Raw genomic sequence first — 24,635 nt, 5'->3', positions numbered from 1 at the left:
TTTGGAAATTTCAGGGGAAAATAAAGCCCTCATATATGCAAGTTGGTGCCCTGGAAAGCATGTAGAGCATCATGTTGGTTTCATATCTCTTTGAACAGTGAATTGGTAGCTGTTAGCCTTCTATAGCCCCTATATGAGTATGACCATAAGCAATCTGTGCATAGAAGCATGTTTATATGGTGACTCTAAACAAATCCTTATCTTCTCACTGAACCTTTTTCATCTGTGTCAATGTTTTGCTGCATGGCAAGCATATTTGTTTAATGAACCATGTGTATCATTTTGTATTTAACACTGTCTTTATAACTGTTTGCGCTGCTAGCTGCTACACTGAAGCAACCATGCTGTTCTCAAGGCAGTCAACCCTTGATGATTTAGATGGACCAGACACTATTCCTAAAACAAGTGAGCGCGCTCGACCTAGGCTTCGTAAAATGCAGAGCATGGATATGTCCTCCTCATCAGCTGACAGTGGCAGTATAGTGTCAAGGTGCTTAACTCATGCATGCTTTGTTCACTCATTTACCCTTACCATTATACTTACTGCAGTGTACATAAATACGCGTTCGCAGATATGTGGTGTTCAGAGTGGTTTGCATGGTTAATGAAAGCTTTACTCCCTTCTGTGTTGTGGCACGATTCTGAGGTTCAAAGCCAGGGTCATAATCTAAGACTCATTTGCTATTTCACTTCTTATTCCTTTTTTGTTTTTTTTTAATCCTTAATTTGTGTATTTTTAAAAGTTGTTCCATTACATTACATTGGCTGTCTGAAACCACATTAAAGTCTGTATTTATTCAGCTAAAAAAAAGAGTCCGATTTGCAGCTACCAAGATGATGATTGTTCATATTAAAATTGGAAGCTGGAAGTGAAGTTTCTCAGCTAATCAGTTATCCTAAATATGGACTTAAATGTCTAATTTTAGAAACTAAGATAGGCAAACACTGGCCCTGCTCTTTCAATTTTTTGTTTTCCCCATATTGGAAAGATTACTAAATATGTTTTGATCATTTACTATTGATTTGTAGTCTGTACGGTGTTGGAACTAAGAAAGGGAAAACAGCTATGACAAGATAGTGAATACTATTAATATTCAGTAGAACAGAAAACTGTTCAGGGCCATTCACTCACTTTTAAGCAGGTAAAACACAGGTACTAATATGACATTTAGAATTAGTGTTTCAACTACTATTATAAATGCTACAAATATGACATTTTATGGCACATTATATCATTCTTAGTCAATGGTTAAAATGTTTTACAAATTTTTGTGTGGATCAACTTTGAAATGTAGGGATTTTAGGGTTTTTGCCTTTTAACCAGGATGAGTGCTACCATGAATCATCAAAACACAGATCCTAATAATAGTGTTACATGTTCTAATTAAAAGCCTGCTAGTAAGAAAGTGATCTAATGTAGCCACAGTAAGTTTGGATGCAGTGTAAAAGAAAAAGAGATGGAACTTAATTTTCAATTTTGGCAGGAGATGGGAGGGCCAGCCAGGTTTACTAGTGCCAGATTTCTTTAAAAGGTTGCACTTTAGATGCAAACATGGCCCCATTCATTTCATAAGAGCTACGTGAAATCTAGTTTTATCTCTGTTGAAAGACATGCATCCAACAAAAACCACTAAGTTGATGGCTATTGTCTAACCTATGGAGGACGACTGGATTTGACACTGAAAAGATGAAGAGTGCTGCTTGAGGGAAGAGATACAAAAATGCTTGTGAGGGGTGAAAAGGGTGGAAGCAAAGCCGAGAAAATATTTTTAAAATTATTGTATCCAGATTCCCATCTGGAGTCACCAAGCTGCATGAATTTACATCAGCTGAGACTGTTGCAGAGCACAGAGCATTAAGACAGTGATTACGGAATACATTCAGCTCTGGGACCTGTTGAAGTGGGTCCAGAGAAGGGCACCTCTCCTGTGAAAACAGGCTGAGAGAGTTGGGCTTGTTCAGCCTGGAGAAGAGAAAGCTCGGAGGAGACCTTAGAGCATATTCCAGTACCTAAAGGGAGCCTACAAGAAATCTGGAGGACTATTTACAACGGCCTGTAGTGATAGAACAAGGGGTAATGGTTTTAAATTTAAAGAGGGAGATTTAGATTAAGTATAAGGAAAAAGTCCTTTATTGTAAGGGTGGTGAGGCACTGGCATGGGTTGCCCAGAGACACTGTGGCTGTCCCATCCCTGGAAGTGTTCAGGGCCAGGCTGGATGGGGCCTTTAGCAACCTGGTCTAATGGAAGGTGTCCCTGGTCATGGCAGGGAGTTGGAACTGGATGATTCTTAAAGTCCCTTCCAACCCAAAACATTCTGTGATTCCATGTTTCTATGCCAAGCCAAGTGAAAGTACAGTGGACAAGTAGAGAACTGAACAGAGTGAATAAGAACAGCTGAGAAAGAAAATAGGTACACAGAAGAAAAGGCTGGTAAGGTAAAAAAGACAACTGTATTGAAGAACATAGGACAATATAAAGGTAAGCAAAATAGCCTGGAACAGTTTTGTAAACTGGATTGTATTTGTCCATGTTAGCAATTTACTTGTTCTTTTGTTGTCTTTTTTCTGGAATCATAGTTGATGTGTGTATTCAGTTCCAGTTGTATACAGCACCCATACAGTGGTTGTTAAAAGCACCATGTTTAGAGGGAACCTTATCGCTGCCTATCATTCACCATGGAGTGAATGATTACATCAAACAGATGTAATAGCAAGTCCTGATTCTGGCCACAAAGTGTTTCAACTACTTTCAGAAAGTTAGTGTAGTTTCTCTTGATGGTGATATTATTTTTCCCTTTGCTGATGAAAAGACAGCGAATCACCATGAGTTCCCTGGGATGTCATTCAGAGGGCAGATGAACCCAGATGGTCCATCTGTGTAAAAGGAGACCATGACAATATATTTTCTATCAGATTATATGACTTTTGAAGGCCTGGGAACACAATGGGGTTGCTCAGCTGTCTACGTAAAGGTACAATTAACAAACTTTGTTTGATGGTGAGCCTTGTAAGCCTCAGCTCTCTCTTTATCTGTTTCTGACAGTGAACCTACACAGGTCACCATGCTCTATTCTCGTCAGGGGACGACAGAAACCATTGAGGAGGTAGAAGGGGAGCATGAAGAGGAAGGACCTCATTCAGCATCAAGGCCAGAGGAAGAGGAGGTGGAAGATTATAGCCTGGGTTCAGAAGGAGCTGCATATACTCCTGATACCGATGTGCCTTTGTATTCCACTATGGATAGCAATGCAGAAGCTCCACCTTCCTATAGCAAAGCTGTCAGCTTTGAACACCTTCCCTTTGGTTCCCCAGATGACTCAGCTGGTAAGAGCCTCATGATGGTGAGCCCAGACGATAGTCGGACGGACAAACTTGATACGATTCTCCCTCCACTGACACACGAGCTTACGGCTAGTGAGCTGCTTCTGAACAAGTAAGGACCTTCGACAGGGAAAAATTGTTGGTTCCAGCCTGTGAAGTTTTGTCATTACTTTAAATTGGGTGTTTTTGTCTCTGACTAGCCCCCAGTTTCTGATACAGTCCTTGCACTAAGTTTGATTTAAGAAACACATTTCCTGTGTGTGCAGTTGTTCTAATTACAGGTTTCTAAAATTATTCAAATTCATGTAGGAAAGACTCTTCTTTCTCCCCAGATACCACACCTCATTGTTCCAATTAGCATGGGATTTCTGAGCTCAGTTGTCATGGGGTCAAGGGCTTTTCTAAATATCCTTTGTGGAGAGGGCTCCTCCAGGCAGCTGTGATTTCAAATAGGTTTCCTCCAGGGCTATCTGAGAAAATATTTCTCCTTTAATTATTTTGGATTACTGTAAGGGGAACTCTGACCTTTGGAAGAGTTTTTATTTAAGTCAGTAGGAGCTGAGGGCTATGTAGAGACACCACCTTGCTAGCTACTTTCATAAGGGATAGGATGGTCCCCTCTTCGCTTCTCAGATACTGTGCTCAGTAGCACAACCAGCACTGAGGTGGGGATGGTGCCTCTGCTTTCCTTCCTTTTCTTTCTGGTCTGACTCAGCTAGGGAAGAGCTTCCCTGAATGCAGGACAAATTCTGAAACCATAGAAATAATTTTCAGAAATTGCCTGCATCTGGACTGCATCTGGAGAGAGAGGCTGTGTAGATTTGACTTTGTAGATGCAGTGTCTTTTATCCTGTTTTTCCAAAGTCATTTTTGCTTTTCAGTGAGATCTCTTCTCAGGCCAGTGCACTCCTTATGATTAAGCAAAGAGAATTGTGGAATGTATCTGAAAGTCATTAATCATTTCTTGCTGCCTTTTATATTTATATGAGTTAGGTAAGGGGGAGACGATAGTAGACATTAATGCTCGAGGGCATTTATTATGTTCTAATCTGATGTCACAGGAGTATTCATAGCATACAGCTCCTGATGGATCTCTGGATTTTCTGCAAATTCCCATCTATGGCAATAAATCAGATATGTATCCAGACAGGGCCACACCAGCATGGTGTGATTTACATGAGATATGCTGGTTGGGCAGCTGTAGGAAAGTGGTTCTTGTAGAAAATCTTGGGTCAGGCTGACTCTCTGAGTAAAGTGAAAAACAGAACAGTTATTTTGCCTGAAGTTCTTGTTTTCTGAGCTTTGAATCAGGCAATTTGATTATAATATCAAATCTCCTTTTTTTCTTTTTTTTTTCTCATAGAACTCAGGAGCAGATTTTTATACTTTTTTCAAAGGGAAAATTAGTAGCAATTTAAAAAGCAGCTCTTGTGAAATTAATGTTAATTTCATTTACTGTACTCTGCTCTTCACAGGATGTTTCATGACGATGAGCTGGAGGAGTCAGAGAAGTTCTATGTTGGTCAGCCTCGAGTCTTGCTTCTTATTTATGCTCTGTACAATACGCTGGTGGCCCGGTCAGAAATGGTGTGTTATTTCGTTATCATCCTTAATCACATGATCTCTGCCTCCATGATAACCCTGGTGCTTCCCATCCTTATATTCCTTTGGGCCATGCTGTCTGTTCCTCGGCCAAGCAAACGTTTCTGGATGACAGCCATTGTCTACACAGAGGTATGCTGTTGGTTTTGTAACCCCATTTCTAGCACAGAAAATTTGAGTTGTGATCTTTGTAATCGCTAGAATCGGGGGCCTTTGGTCCTTCATATGAATAGAAATATTTGCTAAAGTCCTTGGCAATTTCTGTGCCATAAAATGGTCTTGTTTGTGTTTTATTCATTCCAATGAGGAATAATATCCTTCCTGGCATGTAAAGTAGTTATCACAAGAACAGACCATTTGCAAATGCCTACTATATAACTGGTAATCAAGAGACAGTATACAGTGCTTGTGGCATCTTAGGTACCACTGAGAATAATCTGTTGGTGATGTTGATTGACTTTATTACAGACAAAATGTGAACTGTTATTTCTCTGTAGCAGTTAATATCCCTGTTTATCTTCTCATAAAACTGCCAAAATAGATGTATTTCTCCCCTTTTAATGTCACAAGGCTTTCATACCTGCCATGATTATAAAACACCCCAAGTGTGTTGTGTTTCTGAACAGGTGGCCATTGTCATCAAATACTTCTTCCAGTTTGGCTTCTTTCCTTGGAATAAACATGTGGATTACACAAAAGATAAACCTTACCATCCACCCAATATTATTGGCATTGAGAAAAAAGAGGGTTATGTGCACTATGATCTTGTTCAGCTCCTTGCTTTATTCTTCCACAGATCCATTTTAAAGGTAATCTGAATTCTGGTAGTTTCTTATTTTATATTTAATTTTTAGTTTTATTTTTTTTTAGTCATTCGTGGTACAGGACAGTCACTTCTGTGGTTATTAGAAATACAAGGTTGAAATGCTCTCTTTTTTTTCCAATAGTGCCATGGATTATGGGATGAAGATGAGAAAGGGGACAACTCCAGTAATAAAGAGGATACTGACGACGAGCTTTCCCTGACAGGAGGCAGGAGGGACTCTTCTGCCTCTTTGAAATCTGTCAATCTTGCAGCATCAGTGGAATCCATCCATGTCCACTTCCCTGAGCAGCAGACTGCCATCAGGAGGAAGAGCTCTAGCAGTATATCACAGCTTTCGCACAGGTCCAGCTTCTCCTCACACAGATCTAAGAGAGGTAAAAGTCATGGCATTTCTAGGATTTGAAGAGCAAATATTCATTTTCCATAGGATCATCCTGCTGAAACCTTGTGACAGTTTCTTTGGAGATCCCAGAGGCTATTGAATGATGCTGCTCCTCAATGAGGAAATAGGATAAAAACCAAAGTATCCTCATGTTTGAACATACTCCAAGCCTTCTTAAAGTTCAAATGGAGAGCCATACTTTGTGATTCACTATGTTTTGAAAATTACATTATCCAAAAGCTGGGAAAGGAATGCTCAGTGTGGCCCAGATCCAGAATTTCTCATTCAGCATAATCTCCAGCTAGAGGGAATGCAAAGCATATGCATTTTTCATATCTACATTTGATCATACTTGAAGTAAGAAAAAGCTTTGATTAGGAATATCAAAACAGATTACCTATCCCATCTTGTAAAATGGACAGGCTTACTCTAGCCTGAATATTACTAATTGAAATGACTGAGTCAGATCACTCAAATACTTGCCTTTGTCACTAGTTTTCTCTTTTTATAGTTATTGATCAAGTTTTGATCTGTCAGTGATTAAACCTTTACTGGGTGCTTTCAAGATTTTGCCATATTGGAAAAAAAGTGAAGAATTAATTTTAAAGCTTCTTTCTAATATAGGACTCATATAAAGGATGGAAGTCTAAAGATTTATTACTTTCTAGTTTTTGTATTTAAACTTTGATTTTGAATTAGCTTCTCTTTTCCTCCCTGTTTTTTCAGGAAGTACCAGTACACGAAACAGCAGCCAGAAAGGAAGCAGTGTGTTAAGCATCAAGCAAAAATCTAGAAAAGAGCTTCTTATGGAAAAGTTGAGAGAACAAATGATCAAAGCCAAGGCCTTTACAATTAAAAAGTGAGCAATGTGAAGAGCTGCGTGGGTTTGGGGAAAAGGGTCCAAACAGTAAAGGAGTAAATTCGAATTTGAAAGAGAGCAGTTACTATACCACTTCTGTTAATTCAAGGGATTGAATGGGTACATATACAGTTCACTGTATGCAGATGCTTTTACTCTATGTCCCACCAGCTGAACATCAGACAAATCAGCAGTTGTTCAAATATTATCTGCCTGATAAAAAAGCTAAATATCCTGTGTGAATTTGGTAGGCTATGCATATTTCTACTGAACAAACGCTAATACAGTGGTTTAGAAGCAATCAGAACAAGGGACTGGTATCTACAAAGCCCTGTGAAAGCTATCAGAGTAGATCTTAGTTATCTTTAGAAACATTAGTCATATCACACCCAGCCATTCTTTTCTTCAGTGCAAGTTACAGTGCTGTTAAATCACTTTTCGGTCTATGTTGTTTTAGGACTCTCCAAGTGTATGTGCCCATCAGACAGTTTTTCTACAATCTTATTCATCCAGACTACAGTGCAGTGACTGATGTGTATGTGCTGATGTTCCTCGCAGATACAGTGGACTTCATTATCATTGTGTTTGGATTTTGGGCTTTTGGGGTATGTCACAAAGGTGTCTATCTGTAAATCCTCAGTTGGATTTACATGCTGTAGATGCTGTGTATCACATGAGTGTCCTCCTTCCTCGACCACTCTGTTATATTTTCTTTTTCAGAAACACTCTGCAGCAGCAGATATCACCTCTTCATTATCAGAGGACCAGGTCCCAGAGGCATTTTTGGTGATGGTGCTTATTCAGTTTGGTACCATGGTGGTAGATAGAGCACTCTACCTCAAAAAGACTGTCATGGGAAAGGTCATCTTCCAGGTCATCCTTGTTTTTGGAATACATTTCTGGATGTTCTTTATCTTGCCTGGAGTGACAGAAAGGTACAACCCTTATAATCAGACAATACAAGTTGAATACTGATGTTCTACCAAGTTGTTTGTATTTAAATCTGGGATGGTTATGGCTAAGCTTTGGAATCACAAGCAGAATTCTTCTTGGTCTCATTCCTAACCAAAATGTTGGAGTGCCTGTCCACAGCAGTAACTGTGGCCAACATAAGTTTAAGGAAGAATTAATTATATAAAGTATGTACAGAAATATTCTCAATTTAGGCCAAATGCAAGCAGGTGAAAGAGAACTTGCCTGTAACTGAGTGATTAGAGTACTCCTCTGAGACAATATTGGCTTCTGATTCTGTTCCCCATTCCCAAGACTGCTGTATGCTGGCTTAGAAGAGTGAGTAGAAAATGTCTCTCTCAGAGTAATTTATAATTTACCACTTTCCTGGAATGTGTGAACTGTGGACTTAAATCTCTTTACACTGAGGAATGTCTAAAACCAATGCCTCTTCTGAAGAGCAAAAATTCTCCTCCCCTGCTCCTGCCACATGACTCTAGAAGTGAAGTGGAGGTGGCCACTTGCTGCATGAAGTCTTGTATCACACACCTGATCAGGTTCACCCTCAAATCTAACATTTCTCATTGCATGGCTCAAGGCAGTTGTCACCTCAGTCTGCACTGCAGAGGTGTTAAGGTTCCTTCTTTAGTGCTAACTCCCCTCTTATTTACAATTTTAAATTGCCTTGAAGTATTTACATCACTCCATTGAAATGAGTGTGTCACCTGGGCACATTACTCTTCATTAACAGTCAAGTTATTTTATTGGGAAAAAAAAACCCAAAATAGGTGTGTGGTGTAAAGAAAGACTGAAAGGTTTCATTTCCTCTCAAAACAAATGTTTTCTTTTTCCTCAGTGCAGTAGTTATTTTTCCACAACTTGAAAAACAAAAATGCATTTTTCAAGTGGATCTCCTATTCCTCTAAGTCAGGCTGATTCTTAGAATGCCTTGCAAATTGACTAATGAAAATAGTTCTGCAGGATCTAATTGAAAATATTGGATCATGACTGGCTCACAAATCCACCATGAGGCATCTCCTGCAGTTCCACCATGCTATTGAACTGGATTCATAAGTGGCACATATTCATTAAGGTGGTCAGAGCAATAGAGCACGTGATATGTTAGGAGAGGTTGAGGAAAGAGGTTTTAGTTAAGTTTGGAAAAGAGGAAGTGAAGAGCTGTCTTCAGCTGCCTATTAAGAGGGCACTGAGATGGAGCTAAGCTCTTTTCAGACAGGACAAGAGGCCACACAATGGAAAAAAGAAAAAGGGAAATTCCAGTTAGATATGGTGAAAAATCTTTTCACAGTGATGGTAGTAGAACACTGGAGCAGGTTGCCCAGACAGAGTGTAGGATCTCCATCTTCAGAGATGCTCAAAACTCAACTGGGCAGGTCCCTAACAATTTGGTGCCATTAGACCTGATTCAAGCATAAGAGGGTGAAAAAGATGATCTTCAGAAATCACAGCAACTTAAATTCCTCTATGAGTTCATGACCTTGGAGGTTCCCCTGAGAACACAAGTACCCATTAAAGCTGCCTAGATTCAGTCCAGATGCCAGCCCTCTGAAAAGCCATGAGAAGCAGTATCTACCCAGTGCTCACAGCAGGATGCACTCTCATGGAGGCTGAGGGCAGACTGGCTCGGGTTGGGTAGCAAGACATCTCTAGCATCAAGAGGGAGAGGACACTGCCCCAGAGCCTACACTCTTCAGAAAGCCTATTCCCAGTCCCTCCCCTGTGACCCTGAGGTGACAACAGATGCTGTTTATAGACTTTCTCATCCAGTGGCTTTCAAATACTGTTTTAACCCTGCACAGCAGGGTCAGAAACAAAGGGATTCTCACAGGATCTTAGGAAGGGGGAACTGCCAGGAACACAAAACATTTCAAGCTAATTTGGTCATACACAGATACAAAACTCATAATTTTCCTTTATCTATCTTTTCCATTACAGGAAATTTAGCCAGAACACAGTTGCCCAGCTCTGGTATTTTGTGAAATGTGTTTATTTTGGCTTATCAGCATATCAGATACGCTGCGGATATCCAACTCGTGTTCTTGGCAACTTCCTCACAAAAAGTTATAACTATGTGAACCTGTTCTTATTTCAAGGGTAAGTCTAAACCTATTGCCCTCTTTCTTTCATGAAATAAGGATTGGTTATAATGAGATGCTGTGGTTATTTATGACTTCTCTTCACAGGCTGCTGGAAATGAGACAGTAGATTTTGCACAGCACACTCTGTATATACCCTGTGTCCTCTGTAGCCCACACACACAAAAAGGCAATTTCAGGAATGCAAATTTCAGAAAAATCAGTCTCCCACTCTGAATCTGGAAGCCTGACATACCAGTTAGACATTCAGGCCCCTATGGAAGAGGCGATTTTAACACTTCTAAGAAATCACTCTGTGAACAGAGATGGGGGTACATATTGTTCTTGTAAACAGGTAATGTTGTTTGCTTTGCAGTCCTAAAAGGTAGCAGGGGATCAAATCCCAAAGAGGGCTTTGGAGCAGGTCTACAGGCTGGTCTACCTCAGCAGGAGAGAGGGATAAAGTGAAAGACAATACACATGAGAAATGAAAGATATACGTCAAAAAATGTTTCCTTAGTGTATCATCTCTTGAGAAGTGCTGCACAGCTAAAACTTCAGGAATTAGAAGATTTAGTGCAAGTAATAGGCACAGCATCACCTCAGAGGAAAAGGTGGTTTTAAGGAGGCATATCCCACCCTCCACTTATGCTGTGATGTTGTCATTAAGCCAATTCAAAGCATATACATATTTCACAGAAAAGTTGGAATAATTTTAGCCTTTCCTCAGTATTTGCAGTATGGGCCTGCTGCATTCCGGTAGGAAAAGTTACAGGGGAAAGCTTTCTTCATATGAAATAAGTAGTCTTTGTGACCTGGCCAAGCAGAATAGTATGGGACTGGTAAAGGGAATGATGTGCTTTTAAGAGCTACTATATGTATGTTGGTTTCCTGTTAGCCCACCTTATGCTGCTGCTTATTCAGGAGTCATAAAGCCCCATTCCACATGCAGCTAATGACTGCCCACCTACTGCAGAAAAAACAAGCACCACTTGGTGTAAAGAAGTACAAAACATATTCCCACCATCCTGTGGAAAGGATGTTCCTCTACTCCACTCTCTGGTCAGAGGAATTTGGGGGTACAAGAAAGTCTCTCTTGGGCTATTCCATCAGTGCCTCAATCAGAGTTACTGGGTGTAATGATGCAAAAGCGTGTTTATGGTGTGACAAAGAGATCTAGAGGAACACGAGCTATGGCAAAAAAGGCACCCCCAGTACTAGCTGTGCAATCTCAGGATATGACTGTATTCGTGTCTGCAAATCTTCCATTAAACTGTCCTTTAACACTGGCTTAATTCTCCCTCTTGTCATGTACACACTGTGCTTGTTTAATGTGATCTCCCCATTTCTGACAAGTTGTCTGCTCATTCTTTAGGTTCCGCCTGGTTCCATTTTTGACTGAGCTGAGAGCAGTAATGGACTGGGTTTGGACTGATACCACGCTCAGTCTTTCCAGCTGGATCTGTGTTGAAGACATCTATGCTCATATATTCATCCTGAAGTGTTGGCGAGAGTCAGAAAAAGTAAGGAAGCCCCATATGAGTGATCCAGGCCTTCTTTCCCCCATGCAGAAATGAAGAGAAATAATCATGAGTCCCTAAACAATTGAGAAATCCACCACAAAGACAGTTTGTTAGAAGACACACCTGGTGTTTATGTTCAGAAATATTCAGGCTATTGGGTACTTTATGTTAGCTGGCAGTCTCCACAAGTGAAATTTCAAATGGCTTCTCTTTTGTGCATAGCTGATTTTTCCACCATTAACATGCATATGCCTGCTAGCTTAACTGTATGCCTGACTTTCAAGACCAGGATTCAAAGTCCTGGTGTTCACACAGGCTCACTTTGACTATAACAACTAAATGAGTAACCTTCAGTAGCAGGGAAACTAGCTGAAGAGAAAGGTCAGTAGAAGAAAGAGTTTGTGCCTCCACAGTGTAGGTCCCAGGGGCAACTGGCGCATGTAGTCGCAGAGGGAGCTCAGCCAGCTTCTTTATCTCGGGAGAGCCCAGAACTGAACTGCAGGCCAGATAAACCCATCATTTGTCTGACTGAAATTTCAGTCTCTCTAAATCATGTAAACTTCAGTTCAAATTAAACTTGCAAATTCTGGATTCCTTATAACCGCTATAGAGATTGCAACCATATGCTTGCTTGTTTTGCCAATTTGAAAAAGAAATTAGGCATTCTTTTAAGAGTGACCCAACCAGCCAGAAATTGTACATCTGCAATGAAACAGCTGAATTTTAAGTGTTACTGACATATTTCTTCTTTTATTATAATCCTATCTCTTCATGGCAATTATTTTCCAAGTATGTCAGTTAGATTAACTCAGAGCTGCTATGCGCACAAATCTTGCATATAGGCTTTTTCTGCATGGATTCTGTTTTTGCCATCAGTGCAATGTCATCAGAGGCTTCAGAAGTCAGAGAAATATTAATCCAGTTCTACTTTGACTGTCCATCTCACTGCATTTTTTTACACTGCAAAAGGATCATTCTGCATTCTATACAGCATATATCTGACATGGGAAGACTTCCATGCTCTAACCTAGCCTGTGTGTGCTAGTGCCATGTAGCAAAATAACTACCCTGAATTTATGAGTGTTGTTCAAGCTACTTTGATTCTCTGTCCTCACACTGAGTGATATGCCTAAGCACTTTGACTGCTAGAGGCCCTCTGAGCTGTTCTGTAACATCATTAAAGGTGTCTGAACTGATCTTAAACAGACAAATAATGTACCCCTGCTGATCTTGATATATTTTAATGAAAATAGCACTCAGTATTGAAAGACAAATGACTTGATATACTGCTTTTGAAAAGTAACTAATTTGTTTTAAACACAGCATTGTATTACATATTTAATATTCTCCTAGGGGGTTATGGATTCATGTTGTAAAGCAAGAATGATTTCCTGAAAGCCAGATTCCTGGTATGTCTTTGAGGTTCAGTGCAATACAGTGCATATTTATTTTGCACATGCAGTATGAAGGGTTTGAAAGACAGGATCCTAAAACACTGTAGAGTTAAATCTTATAATAGAATGCGTAATAGAATGCACCAAAATAAATTACACTGATGGTAAGGCAGGATTTTGTGGATAAGTGAAGCTCTTGAAGTATGCAATCATGATGCCAATAACAGATGGAGGGACAAGGCAGAACACATTCAATGTGATCTGCTTTGAAAAGAGAAGGATAAAAGCAATATCACTTTTGGTCTCAGAAGCTAAGAAAAAGAAGGAGGTTACATCAGCAGTGTGAAGACTTTAGGAAGAGCAACAAAACTTAAAACATTATTTAATTGCAGTTGGTGTGGGATTCCCTAGAAACAGATTGTATCAAGCCTGTGAGCAACTCTTAGAAATACTGTATGTGAGGTGTGAAGTGAATATGGAGGTAGTGCAATATCAGACAATTCGACTGATTGTGCATGTCAGTAGCTGGCAAACAACTGTTTTTTTTTTTCTCCCTGAAATACAGTTTCAGCTTTTCAAGTTCTATGAGAGGAATTCTGCCTTAAGGAACTTCGAGATAAAACTTCTTGGAAGGACAAATAAAGAAATTGGGTCACTCCCAATTCCCAATCAGTTTTTTTAATCAATTGTTGTGTCACTGTTGCTGCTGTTATTTTATGTTTGGTTCCTATGAGTTCATGCTTGCACTCATTCAGACAAAATATTCCAATTACTGTACTCAATTTTTCCCTTCCTTAGGGCTGTGAAGAACCAAGACTACAAAGGTTTACAGTATTTTTCAAACCAGACACTCACTTGACTGGGTTCATTTGGCACTTTTCACTGTTGTCACCAGAAATTCAGCATCTGTGCTGGTTTGGCTAAAAATCTCAAAATAACCTGCTAGACAATGGGTAGCAAATTACCACAGAAGATCAGAAGCTTTAAGATCATTATATATTTACCCATCAAATCATACCAAGTGTATCTCTGATAGAAGAGACATTACCATGTTGCTGTTTGCTTTTGCAGAGATATCCCCAACCAAGAGGCCAGAAGAAAAAGAAAGTTGTGAAGTATGGAATGGGTGGCATGATTATCGTCTTGCTGATTTGTATTGTCTGGTTCCCACTGCTCTTCATGTCTTTAATCAAATCTGTTGCAGGCATCACCAACAAGCCTCTAGATGTATCAATCACAATAACTCTAGGAGGTTATCAGGTAAAAAAGAACAAAGACTAAAAGCAAACTCTGCTTTTGTTCTATACTTCCTTGTGCTATTTCTTACTCTCTTCAGTGAATTGAACTGAAGCTCCAACAAATGATCCCTTTTGTGCTTAAAACATGTTAGTTTATCACTGATGTAAAATATTACCTTCATCTGCGAGTTAAAACTAGAACCTACTGGCAGGGGAATCTGTATAAATTATCCTATATGAGGTACACTCAAGTAACTGCCTACAGGTCCACATGGTAAAAGTAAGATAATTGGAGGTAGTTTGCTTCTCAGTGGAATAAGATCATAAACTTCTCCTGTTGAATTGAGTGCCATAATACTCTTGGACTGTGATGCACAGGATGCTGTACTGTGTATGTAGCAGCTAATGTGAAGTAATTGTGATAAGTCTATGTTCTTTTGTTTCCCAGCCTATTTTTACAATGAGTGCTCAACAGAGTCAGCTCAAGGATTTGAATCAGACTGGTTTCAATGCGTTTCTGGGAAGCTATAGGGGTAACACTGTAAGTGAAATGTACAATACCTCATTACTTAAAAATCCATGCATGTTTCCAGTTGGAGGAAATGGAGGCCTTTTGTGAGTTTTGTTTATGTAGTTTTAAGTGGTCAGCAGTGATACCATCATCTGGAAGATGTTTCCATAAAGAGGGTTTACATGAGTAAAGGTTCGGAGAGATCATTTGTCAGGACAGGGCTGGATTATGGTGAGACAAGTTACCATTAATTGAGACATCTTTGCAAAAAGTCATGGAAGACAGTAGTTGTTCTGTTGGTTGAATAAAACCTCTCCTTTAAATGACACAAACCTTCAGGAGACATGTTGCTGTTGATGTATTGCCAAAACAAACACTCTGTGGGGACAACACAATAGTGTTGGGTCTTTTAAGCCCAGTGCTCCTTCCTGTAGCACACACAGTTTTCACCTCCCCCTGAGGAGATGTGGTGAAGTCAAAAGACTGTCTATCACATGGAAAGTTTTGACATCAGAATCTCAAGACATAAATGTTTAAACATAGTCTCACCATTTCATGGTGCAACATGCTCAAAGTTATCACAAGTTTCTAAAGGAAAAGGACTAATAATTAGTAGAAGCTGTTGCATTAATAAAGTAACTGGTATTTGGTCAGATATAACTTTAAAAGAAGTACTCGCTTCTAGCCTATTCAAGAATTAACATTTTTTTATATTAGATTCTAGCAAATAGCCCATATTATAGCAACAATAGTGTAATCTTGATTAATTTCTGAAGTAGCTAGTTTCAAGTCACCTTATCCTTTGCAGCTATCTTTCTATGCAGAAAAAAAGAAAGACAGTAAAATTTTAACTTAAATTTAGATAGACTGTAAGAGGTTACGTGATGAACTTTCAGACTCCCTTTGGACTGTGTGGCCATCATTCATCAAAGAGCAGGGCCATTTTTATTTCACTTTCTTAGCTTGGCTGTACTTTTTTTTATCCCCATCCCATCTAAAGCCCCAGATGGTACCTGAGGAAAATAATCAGTGCAAACCACTGCATTTACAATTAATCAGCTATAATTCTGCCTGCCTGGGAGATGTGGGTCTGTGTCTTTTGAATATCACCGCACTTAAATTTTCTTTTCCTCTTCTGCACCTACAGGCTGCTTTGCAGTTTCTAGAGGGCTATGGAAAAGAAGATATAACTCTTGCAGATTTAGAGGGAAATTCAAACTCTTTATGGACCATCAGCCCTCCCAGTAGAGAGAAAATGATACAGGGACTGCTGGATTTTTCAGCTGAGTTCACTGTAGTTCTTTCATGGAGCATTCAAAGGTAATTAGCGTGGCTGTTACGGGGTTGATAGATTACTTGCCATGCATTTGCTCAGAAGAACAGTTCCACGCTGCACTTTTTACTTAGCTTTTCAGTAAATTCTGTTGTACGGCAGAGCAAAAAAACCCCTGAAAGTGGGAGGGAGAGAAGACACAGAGAAGTGACCTTTGCTCCCCAGGAAAAAATTGTTGCCTGCAGTTCTCAAAAAATAAAAAGAGAAGCAAAGCCATGTCCAAGTACATTATTTAAAAGGCAGGGTGGAGTTTTCAACAGGACTTGAGGGGAAGGAAGGAAAAGTAAGAAAATTCTGGCCAGTTTCAGATAGAGATGTTAAACTGCCCCAAACAGCAACTTTGCTGAATACTTAGACCTAGTTAAGACAGAAAAACTGTAAGGAAATACAAATGAAAGTGCTTGGGCCTCTTACTAAAGGGGTCTGGAACTCACACAAACTATTTTTTAAAAATACACATATATGCAAATAGCATAACAATGGCACAGATCCATGTTGTTGAGATCTTTGCCTGTTTACTTGTGGTTCCTTTGGCCTTGGAGAACTATTACTTTACAATGAAGTTTTTGAAAGAGACAGCCTAGAACATAAGATAGTTACATGCAGGCTAGAGGATACTCAGTCACCGAGGTAAGTTTGTTGGCTCATGTCTGCCACATGGGATCCTGGATTAAACTGGAGTTAAGTCATCACTCCATGGAAATTAAATATCTTTGCAGCCACAGTATCTACCTGTTTTGTTAGAAGTGGATGCTGGATAGTTACAGCAATCCTCAGCAAGTTTGTGCACAAGAAGCAGGTCAGCTGAATCTCTGTGGGAGCTCTGAACATGTTGGATCAGTCTCTCCACAGTCTAAAATAGGCTTCTAAGGAATCTGTACCCTTAATTCAACTTTATTTGACCCTCATTATTTTCCTGGAAGCCTACAGTATTAGCTAGTGTATTACATCATTCCATCATTTCTGAACCTTATATTAATTTTTAATACTGCTACTCGGTTTGCCCATATGCTTGCATAACTACAAACATTCATACACTGGCTGAAAAAGACCTTTTTCACCCTCAAATTATATCCTGTGGATTATATTATGACCATAAATGACTGAAAGTGGTAAAGACTTACCACAGTGACCTTCCGCTTTTTCTCCATAAAGAGAAACTTCTGTCTTTCATCTAGGCCAGGAGACAAGTAGCTCTAAGATGAGCCTTTCTTGAGCCTTTCTTGTCACTCACGCAGCACCTTCCCACATCATCTGCCAGGGCTCTGCAGCCAGAGCTTCATCGCTCACTGAACTGCTGCATCCCAACAGCAGGGTATGGCACAAAGCTGAGGTGGGGTTGTGAGAAGCTGTAGCTTACTTCAGCATCCTTAGCTACTCTGGCACAGAACGTGTGGTAACACACAGTCCTGTTGCCTAAAGTCAGAGCACACATGCTCCCTTTCCCATTCTGTTTCGACTGACATATTGAGCAAAATTCTGTTGATCTGTCATCATTTTCCTGTAATACAAACAAAAGCATAGAAAGCATTTTCAGTTAGAAAAATACACCTTTGAGGCTGCTATGTAGCCTCTGTGGGAAAACGCACCATCTCAGGTACAGATAGCATGATGCTTGCTTTAGCAAAGACTGGAATAGACAGGATCAGTACTGTTAGACTAGCTGGACAACTAGCTCTAGCATTCAGCCAGGAAGTATTTAAGTTATGTTCTCATTGTAGGTTAACAATGTGTCTTCCCTTTTACTTACAACAGAAATCTCACCCTTGGTGCCAAAGCTGAAATAGCATCAGATAAACTTACCTTTGTCCTACCAGAGAACACCAGAAGAGATATTGCTACAATGATGTCTGGACAGCAACTGGAAAAGGTGTAAGTTATTTTCTTTGGCTATTCATATGCAAGCCTTCCTTTATTAAACCTATTTCCTAAGGAGATCAGGCTTCTGCAATTATATCATTTGTCTGCCCATCTATCACCCTCTAATAATTTTGGAGCCTTGTTCACAGAGGCCAACAACACTGAAGACACATAATAGTAACATTAAAGGTAAAAGCTTATTCCCTACGATAAATATCAGCTGAGAGGACCGTGAGCTTTGGAATATCACCAACAAGCATGGTGAAGCTATTAGTTAAGTTTCTTTATTGCATAAGCACAATTTCAGTACAGTATATTCACATCTAAACTCTCCTTTGAGTTACTTTAGTTCAACTTGATCTGAGGATGTTGTATTGATGATATTTTTGTTCTAAATAACCATCCAGACTGTATTTCTCATTGTTATTCTTAAACAGTATTATATTGGCAAGGAAGTGTTAAATCACTGCAGTCAAAGGGTAACATCTGCAGTCGTTTCTGACATCAGACCTTTTCCTGTAAGGGAAGTTTGCAAGGCAGAAAGAGCGTGCTCTTCGTATGAATATCAAACATTATTCTATCAATGTAGCTTTATAGCATTAACAGCAGTAGTGCCTCCCTTCAGATTTGAAAGGAGTCTGGCTCTTCCTTTTCCGCCTGCTCACTGGGGATTACTTTACAGCAGTAGTCTCTAAATACTGCTAAGCCAACATCATCCCTCGAGGCTACCTGATCTGATTCGTGGCCACAAGTTGAAAAGTTAATGCTGAGGCCAACTGATATAGTGAAAACCCTCAGAGGTTCGTATCTGGTAGTAGGTGGAAGTGAGATTTGTCTTTTTGGTGCACAGCTATTTTTCTGCACCCATACAGACTTGTACATCCAAACAGACTGCTGTTGCACATCTGATCATTGCTTTTAAACAAATATTTTATGCTTTTACTTCGCTGTGTGAGGATATGGGAATACTTTCTAAGGTGATGTAGTAACAAGGAGACTGGATTTTGCTCTTTTGTGAAAAGAGGTAATTAATTGATTATTCCCTTTGCAGGAGGCAAGCAGATATACCTGCACTTGCGTCTGTTCCAGTCAATAATATGGTTGATTTAAGCTTTTTTTACTTTGTTATAAAGGACAGATGCTTGTGGCAGCTAGTAGCCATTTGACACCTTCAGCAGGGAGCTTTCTGCCACCATCTCAAATTGGCTGCAGAGCTCTTACCTATCCTTGGGCCTGCTGGAGTGATCAGGAGGGATTTTAATCTGATGACCTCTGTTTTCCTCACCCTGTTGTAAGCAATCTAGCAAATTGTCACAGGACTTTCCTGAAAGCTCCCCTTCCCTAAATTTTTTCAGTCATTTGAGGAAAAGGTTAGGACAGTATCTCTGCTTTTAATGAAATGTCTCTATCTGGATGCTGGTAATTAATTCCCACTTAATATGATTTAATTTTTAGTCCAGTGGAAGAACGTATACAAACATATTTCTTTTAAAGTTTGAAATCCTCCTACAAACTGAAAATATTTCCCATTGAAAGATTCTGGCAAAAAAAACTCTCACTCTATTCAGGTGTTTTTATCAAAACATCTTGCAATTCTGAAGTAATAACTGTTCTCACCACATATTTCTCTACCTACATATTTTTCTAGCTTGTTTACTACTGGTGATGTGTTGCCTTTCTTTGTGCTGATTATACAGCTGACTATAAAAGCAGCTTTGTCAAAAAGGGAACAAAATATAAAGTCTACATTCCTTGCAAACGCATGCCCCAGGTGTGTGGGATTCATGACTTGTGAATGGCGACGTTATGGATGGAGCTCCCTGCTGAAGTACTGACACAACATAGTTAATAAATCCAGCTAACTTTCAGATGTGACATCTGAACACTATAAAATCATAGCTTAAGCCAAGAATTACTGGGAACTGTGTATAGCCCTGTTTGTTAGGTATTTCTAAATTATTTTAGAGTTATAAAAATATGAAATATTTGCTTTCTCATTTTTTCCAGAACATTAGAGACAGTGTACCCGTACTACATCAAGGCTCCTAGTGATTCTCTGGCAAAACCCATAAAGCAGCTATTGACAGGTATGTGTCCAGACCACGGAAAACGGCCTATGGTTGAAGGAAGTACAACATAGCACTCACACTTGCACATTCACTGGGATGTTATGGGGCACCTCAGTCTGAAATGCACTCATAATAGTTTCTACTTGGTGCTGGCAAGCATGGGGAGAGATGAGGTAATACAGTATAAGGAATAAAATGCATCTGGATGTATTTTAGCTTTGTAGTTAACAGTAAGAGGTCTTATAGATGAAGTGCAGCTCCTTTCCTTCAAGTCTGCTTTCAGGAACTGCTTTCTTTTGTTTTCTGAGTAAGTGATGAAAAGTTTCACTTCTCTGCATCTCCATGCTACCTTACCACAGTCATTACTACTTCATGTCTGCAAGTGTAGCTCCTCAGCTTAAATAATGCCACTAAATGATTTTTTTGTTTGTTAGCTATTACTTCCTTATTGGCTACAAAGAATCCAGTTTAGATAGATCATTGTATTTCAGAGTTCTGCTACAGAGTTCATACATGTGAAAAACCCATTGAGTTGGAAGAGTAGGAACAAGTTCTTCTCTAAGAACACTTTGCTCAACAGAGGTTAAATTTGGTGCTCAGGTGCAGTAGTACTATGTAGTACATTACTGTGTCATACATTACTGTTCAAGGTTCTGTCAGCATGATTAAATTAATTAGGAAAAATAATTCTTGATGCTGAACCTAGCTCTGTGATTAGCAGTAAGAGTGCTTCATTGTCGCTGGTCAGGTCCTGTCCTAAACAGCTCTTAACTTGGGATTCCTCAAGAAGGCTTCAATGTATGCACTGCTAATGTACATTCCCAGGAGCTCCAGAGTTCACCTCTTGTCTGTGTGATCAGTATGCATAATAGGATAGTATGTGTGCTTTTCTTGATATGAGAGAATAGTGTTTTTTATACCAAGACATAAATGATTTACAGTAGTAGTTTCACTTTGACATATAGAAGCTGACCACTGTTCCTCCAAGTTAAATATGTCTTTTTAGGTCTTAAGTGCAGACATGCTGACTACCAGTCATTCTTTGAAAATAAATTCAAATGAGATTTGCAGAAGGAAAACCATAGAAGTCTAGGTATTATACTTTTTTACAGGAATAATGTAAAATGGTTTTTAGAACAATTATATAATGACCTTTACTCTGACGTTGCTTAGTCATTTTATTATGCAGATGTTTGAAGTATCTGACTCAAAACATTTTGACTTTTGCAATTCTTGGTATATATATACTAACATTTCTTTTTTTCCAATAGACTGCAGATGGGAAAACATTACGGTGTCCTTGGTCAAAAATGTGTCTGATGAGGGAGTTCGTGAGTGGTGGGTTTTGAATCAGCTTGGAAAAAGATACAAAACATCTGAAGAGAGTCTTGAACTCTTCATATTCAGTGATAAAGTCAGTCCACCAAGCCTTGGGTTCTTGGCTGGTTATGGGTAAGAAGGAATATTTATGTAAAATTAAAATAGTACAGATGAGATAGATAGAAATAGAGGTGACCTTATTTGCTGGTTGGGAAGGGGTTATTTATTTCTTTTTGTTGCTGTAGTGTTTGAACATCACATTTTGAAAAGGGGTCTATTAATGTTATCTATAGAAAGCTTCATATTTGTAAGGAATTACCTGATCTACAGTGGAAAAAAGGCAGAAGCACCCTTTGCACCAATTTCTTGTTGAAGTGAAGTCATGCAAAATATGTTAGCTTAGCTACAGGTCAAGTTCTGCCCAAGGTCTGCCCAGTTTTAGTGACCTTACCAATCTTGTAGCCTGGACTCTGGGTGTGAAACAGTTATGAAATGCATCTCCACAAACAGAGACATGCCGAAGAGTGTGCTTTCCCAGAAGAAAATGCCCTTCTGGCATGATTTTGGAGGAGGATTATCAGGGGAGGACAAGTAAATATAGTCTGTCACAGTTACACATATTTTAATAACAAAAAATATTATATATGAAACCTGACAGATAATTTGACTTTAGCCGCCAACAGTTATCAGATTTCCAAGCTGTAGCAGACAGGACATGAGACCATCAGTAACTGGGGTTAAACCATTTAAGTCAGCAGCCTCAGCTATTTATGTTCCCAGATTTCTGTGGTATTTGAAGAGACCTTATTGTCCTTTATCTTGCATCACAACAGGAACAAGATCCTAATTAGAAATTATGGTTCACTCAGCTGACAGTCTACACTTAGCCGTGTAGATGAGCTTTCTCACACTTGGCTGACCTTTTTCAAGTCATGTTTTGAACTCTTTCCTTTCTTTCTTTCCAGCATCATGGGACTGTATGCTTCAGTTGTCCTGGTGATAGGAAAGTTTGTCCGTGAGTTTTTCAGTGGGATCTCTCACTCCATCATGTTTGAGGAGCTGCCCAACGTAGACCGAATCTTGAAGTTGTGTACTGACATTTTCTTAGTGCGAGAGACTGGAGAACTGGAACTAGAAGAAGACCTGTATGCCAAACTAATATTCCTGTATCGCTCACCAGAGACTATGATCAAGTGGACTAGGGAAAAAACTAATTGATCTCTGGTGTCACACTGCGAATCAAGTTGATTTCATCTGAATTTTAAAGGTGAAATAGAAAAAGAAAAAAAAAAGCACAATATTCTCTGAAGAGCTAAGCCTTTTATAGTTAGGTAGCAATGATTTTTCACTGAAGGAGTCCTGGAAGCTACGGCCTTAGGAATCTATGCTGCCTTTCAAATTAAGGATCAAGAGTGAAGAAGGTTGGATGATTTGTTGTTTTTAATGTGCCACTCCTCTACAATCTGGGGACTGCTTTGTAATTTAATCAACAAAAAGTTTGCATCTTTGTCTGGCTAATTTAATTTTCCAGGCAATCATTACAACTTAAAGAGAAAAGAAAGGAGTGAACCCACAGGTGACTCCAGTGTACCTTCTTAACCCTTTCTGGAGCCATACAGATTGGATTGTGCAATATGCTGTTGTACATCACTGACTTTCAAGCTACAGTAATGGGACACTGACTAGCCTTCAGGACACCCAAGACCCAGAGCCACAGTGGGAACTGAAGACATTCTAGCCATACCCATTTGTAGAAATCAGAGGTTTTGATGTACAAAGGACACTGTGGACAAGCCTCTGTTAGCAAAAAGAAAACAATAACAATCTCTTTAAATGCCTTATTTTATTTGTACAGCCACAGAAGACATTTCAACCAAACATCAATGACTTTTCTCAGGAAAAAAAAAGCAACTGAAACTTGACACTTCGTCAAGGTTAACTAATGGCTAGAATAATTATGGTGAATTATTGGGGTGTTCTGCTGGGCCATTCTCTTCAAAGTTACTGCTTTCCATTAGGTGAGAAAAGAAAGTGAATTCAATGACCTAAAGAGCTACTTCATTTCTTATAACCCTTTAAAGACTGAATAGTGTGTGCTTCTCTCTGCTCCCCATGACATGCTGTTTCCCATTTCGATGATTTAAGGCAACCATCGTTTTGCTGTTAGCTGATATTCTTCTTCCAGTGTTTCAGGTATACAAAAATGTTTACATATTCTAAGTCACATTTTTACATCCGAGACGGGGTTTTTTTAAGTTCCCAAATATAAACATACATATGAGCTTGAAAAATGGCCTTTTTCTTAAATTGCTATTATTAGTGAGACAAATGGCTCATTAGAGAACATTGTAGCATGAAAATTTACAATTGCAATGTAGGTTTCATTCCATGTTAAAAAAAAATTATTGAGAAAAAAATCATGGAGTGGGTAGGGTATGTTAAAAGGGTATACTGTGTAGTTTTGATTCAGTAATGACTTAAAATAAAGCACATGTTGCAAAGTCATTTTAGTATTTTTTCCTCTGCCTTTTTACATGAAATGGGAAAAGTTTGACATTCTTCTAACTCTGTGACAAATAAATCTCTTTCTTGTAGTTAGCTGCTATTTATTATACGAATGATTAGTTAATCACCTGAAAGAAACTAATACATAATTTACTGGCACATCTTACTGAAGGACTTCATCAAACAGGACAACTAAACGAAGTTGCAACATGCTCTGCTGAGTGCTTCCATGACAAATGCTGTCACATCCATTCTATACTGTGAAAACTAACATTTTGAGCACCATGAAGTGCACAAAATAAAAATCGCTTAATCATATTGTAACAATAAAATCATTTGGTGACTGGAACTCACTGGAAGACAACCTGATTTCCTCCAAAGTGTAATGGAAAGAGTGGCTGCTCATACAGCCAGGCAGCATTCCTCAGTGGAGAGTTTTGCTCCATTTCTTCCATAGGACCTGTAAATCAAAATCAAAACATACAGGATCCAACAGGGATGCTAAAATGTCCTTTTTGGTTAGATGGATCCTCACCTGGGTGTTCAGTGATTTTAAGGAAAGCAGCACTGGAAGGAGAAATGTGAAGGGTGTAATGTGTTTCTAAAGGTACCAGCCAGCAGAAACATGCTGGCCATAGTTGGTCCTGGCTGCCTTCCTGGTTCCTTCCCTTTAACTTCCTTTCTGTTGGGAACAACCTATCTGCAGAATGAGCTGTACAGTTACTTGGGCTTTGCAGAAATGTGCTGCTCTTGCTTTCATGATTGACCAAACTTTGACAATAAAAGGATTCTTCTGTTGTTTTTTTTTAATTTATTTTTTTAAAAACAACCTATAGTCAAACTG

The 24,635-nt window shown here is 39.2% G+C and overlaps 1 protein-coding gene across 1 annotated transcript in view; it reads left to right on the top strand.

Annotated features, from left to right (window-relative positions):
• PIEZO2 (piezo type mechanosensitive ion channel component 2) overlaps nucleotides 1–23,791 on the top strand; it is a 292,868-nt gene extending 269,077 nt beyond the window's left edge. Inside the window, exons 39-55 of the mRNA XM_031052912.2 lie at nucleotides 323–490; nucleotides 3,045–3,434; nucleotides 4,798–5,056; nucleotides 5,551–5,733; nucleotides 5,872–6,124; nucleotides 6,859–6,991; nucleotides 7,449–7,596; nucleotides 7,712–7,926; nucleotides 9,899–10,057; nucleotides 11,414–11,561; nucleotides 14,027–14,215; nucleotides 14,642–14,734; nucleotides 15,852–16,024; nucleotides 17,793–17,909; nucleotides 19,905–19,984; nucleotides 21,238–21,418; nucleotides 22,252–23,791. Of these exons, the coding sequence (XP_030908772.2) occupies nucleotides 323–490; nucleotides 3,045–3,434; nucleotides 4,798–5,056; nucleotides 5,551–5,733; nucleotides 5,872–6,124; nucleotides 6,859–6,991; nucleotides 7,449–7,596; nucleotides 7,712–7,926; nucleotides 9,899–10,057; nucleotides 11,414–11,561; nucleotides 14,027–14,215; nucleotides 14,642–14,734; nucleotides 15,852–16,024; nucleotides 17,793–17,909; nucleotides 19,905–19,984; nucleotides 21,238–21,418; nucleotides 22,252–22,504 (3,142 nt within the window). The 3' untranslated portion in view covers nucleotides 22,505–23,791. The remainder of the gene's footprint in view (nucleotides 1–322; nucleotides 491–3,044; nucleotides 3,435–4,797; nucleotides 5,057–5,550; nucleotides 5,734–5,871; nucleotides 6,125–6,858; nucleotides 6,992–7,448; nucleotides 7,597–7,711; nucleotides 7,927–9,898; nucleotides 10,058–11,413; nucleotides 11,562–14,026; nucleotides 14,216–14,641; nucleotides 14,735–15,851; nucleotides 16,025–17,792; nucleotides 17,910–19,904; nucleotides 19,985–21,237; nucleotides 21,419–22,251) is intronic.
• Nucleotides 23,792–24,635: the final 844 nt, after the last annotated feature.

Source organism: Melopsittacus undulatus, chromosome 1, assembly GCF_012275295.1.
Source record: "Melopsittacus undulatus isolate bMelUnd1 chromosome 1, bMelUnd1.mat.Z, whole genome shotgun sequence".
Taxonomy (NCBI): Eukaryota; Metazoa; Chordata; class Aves; order Psittaciformes; family Psittaculidae; genus Melopsittacus; species Melopsittacus undulatus.
Note: the sequence above shows the minus strand (reverse complement) of the source record. Positions and strands in the feature narration are given on the sequence as shown.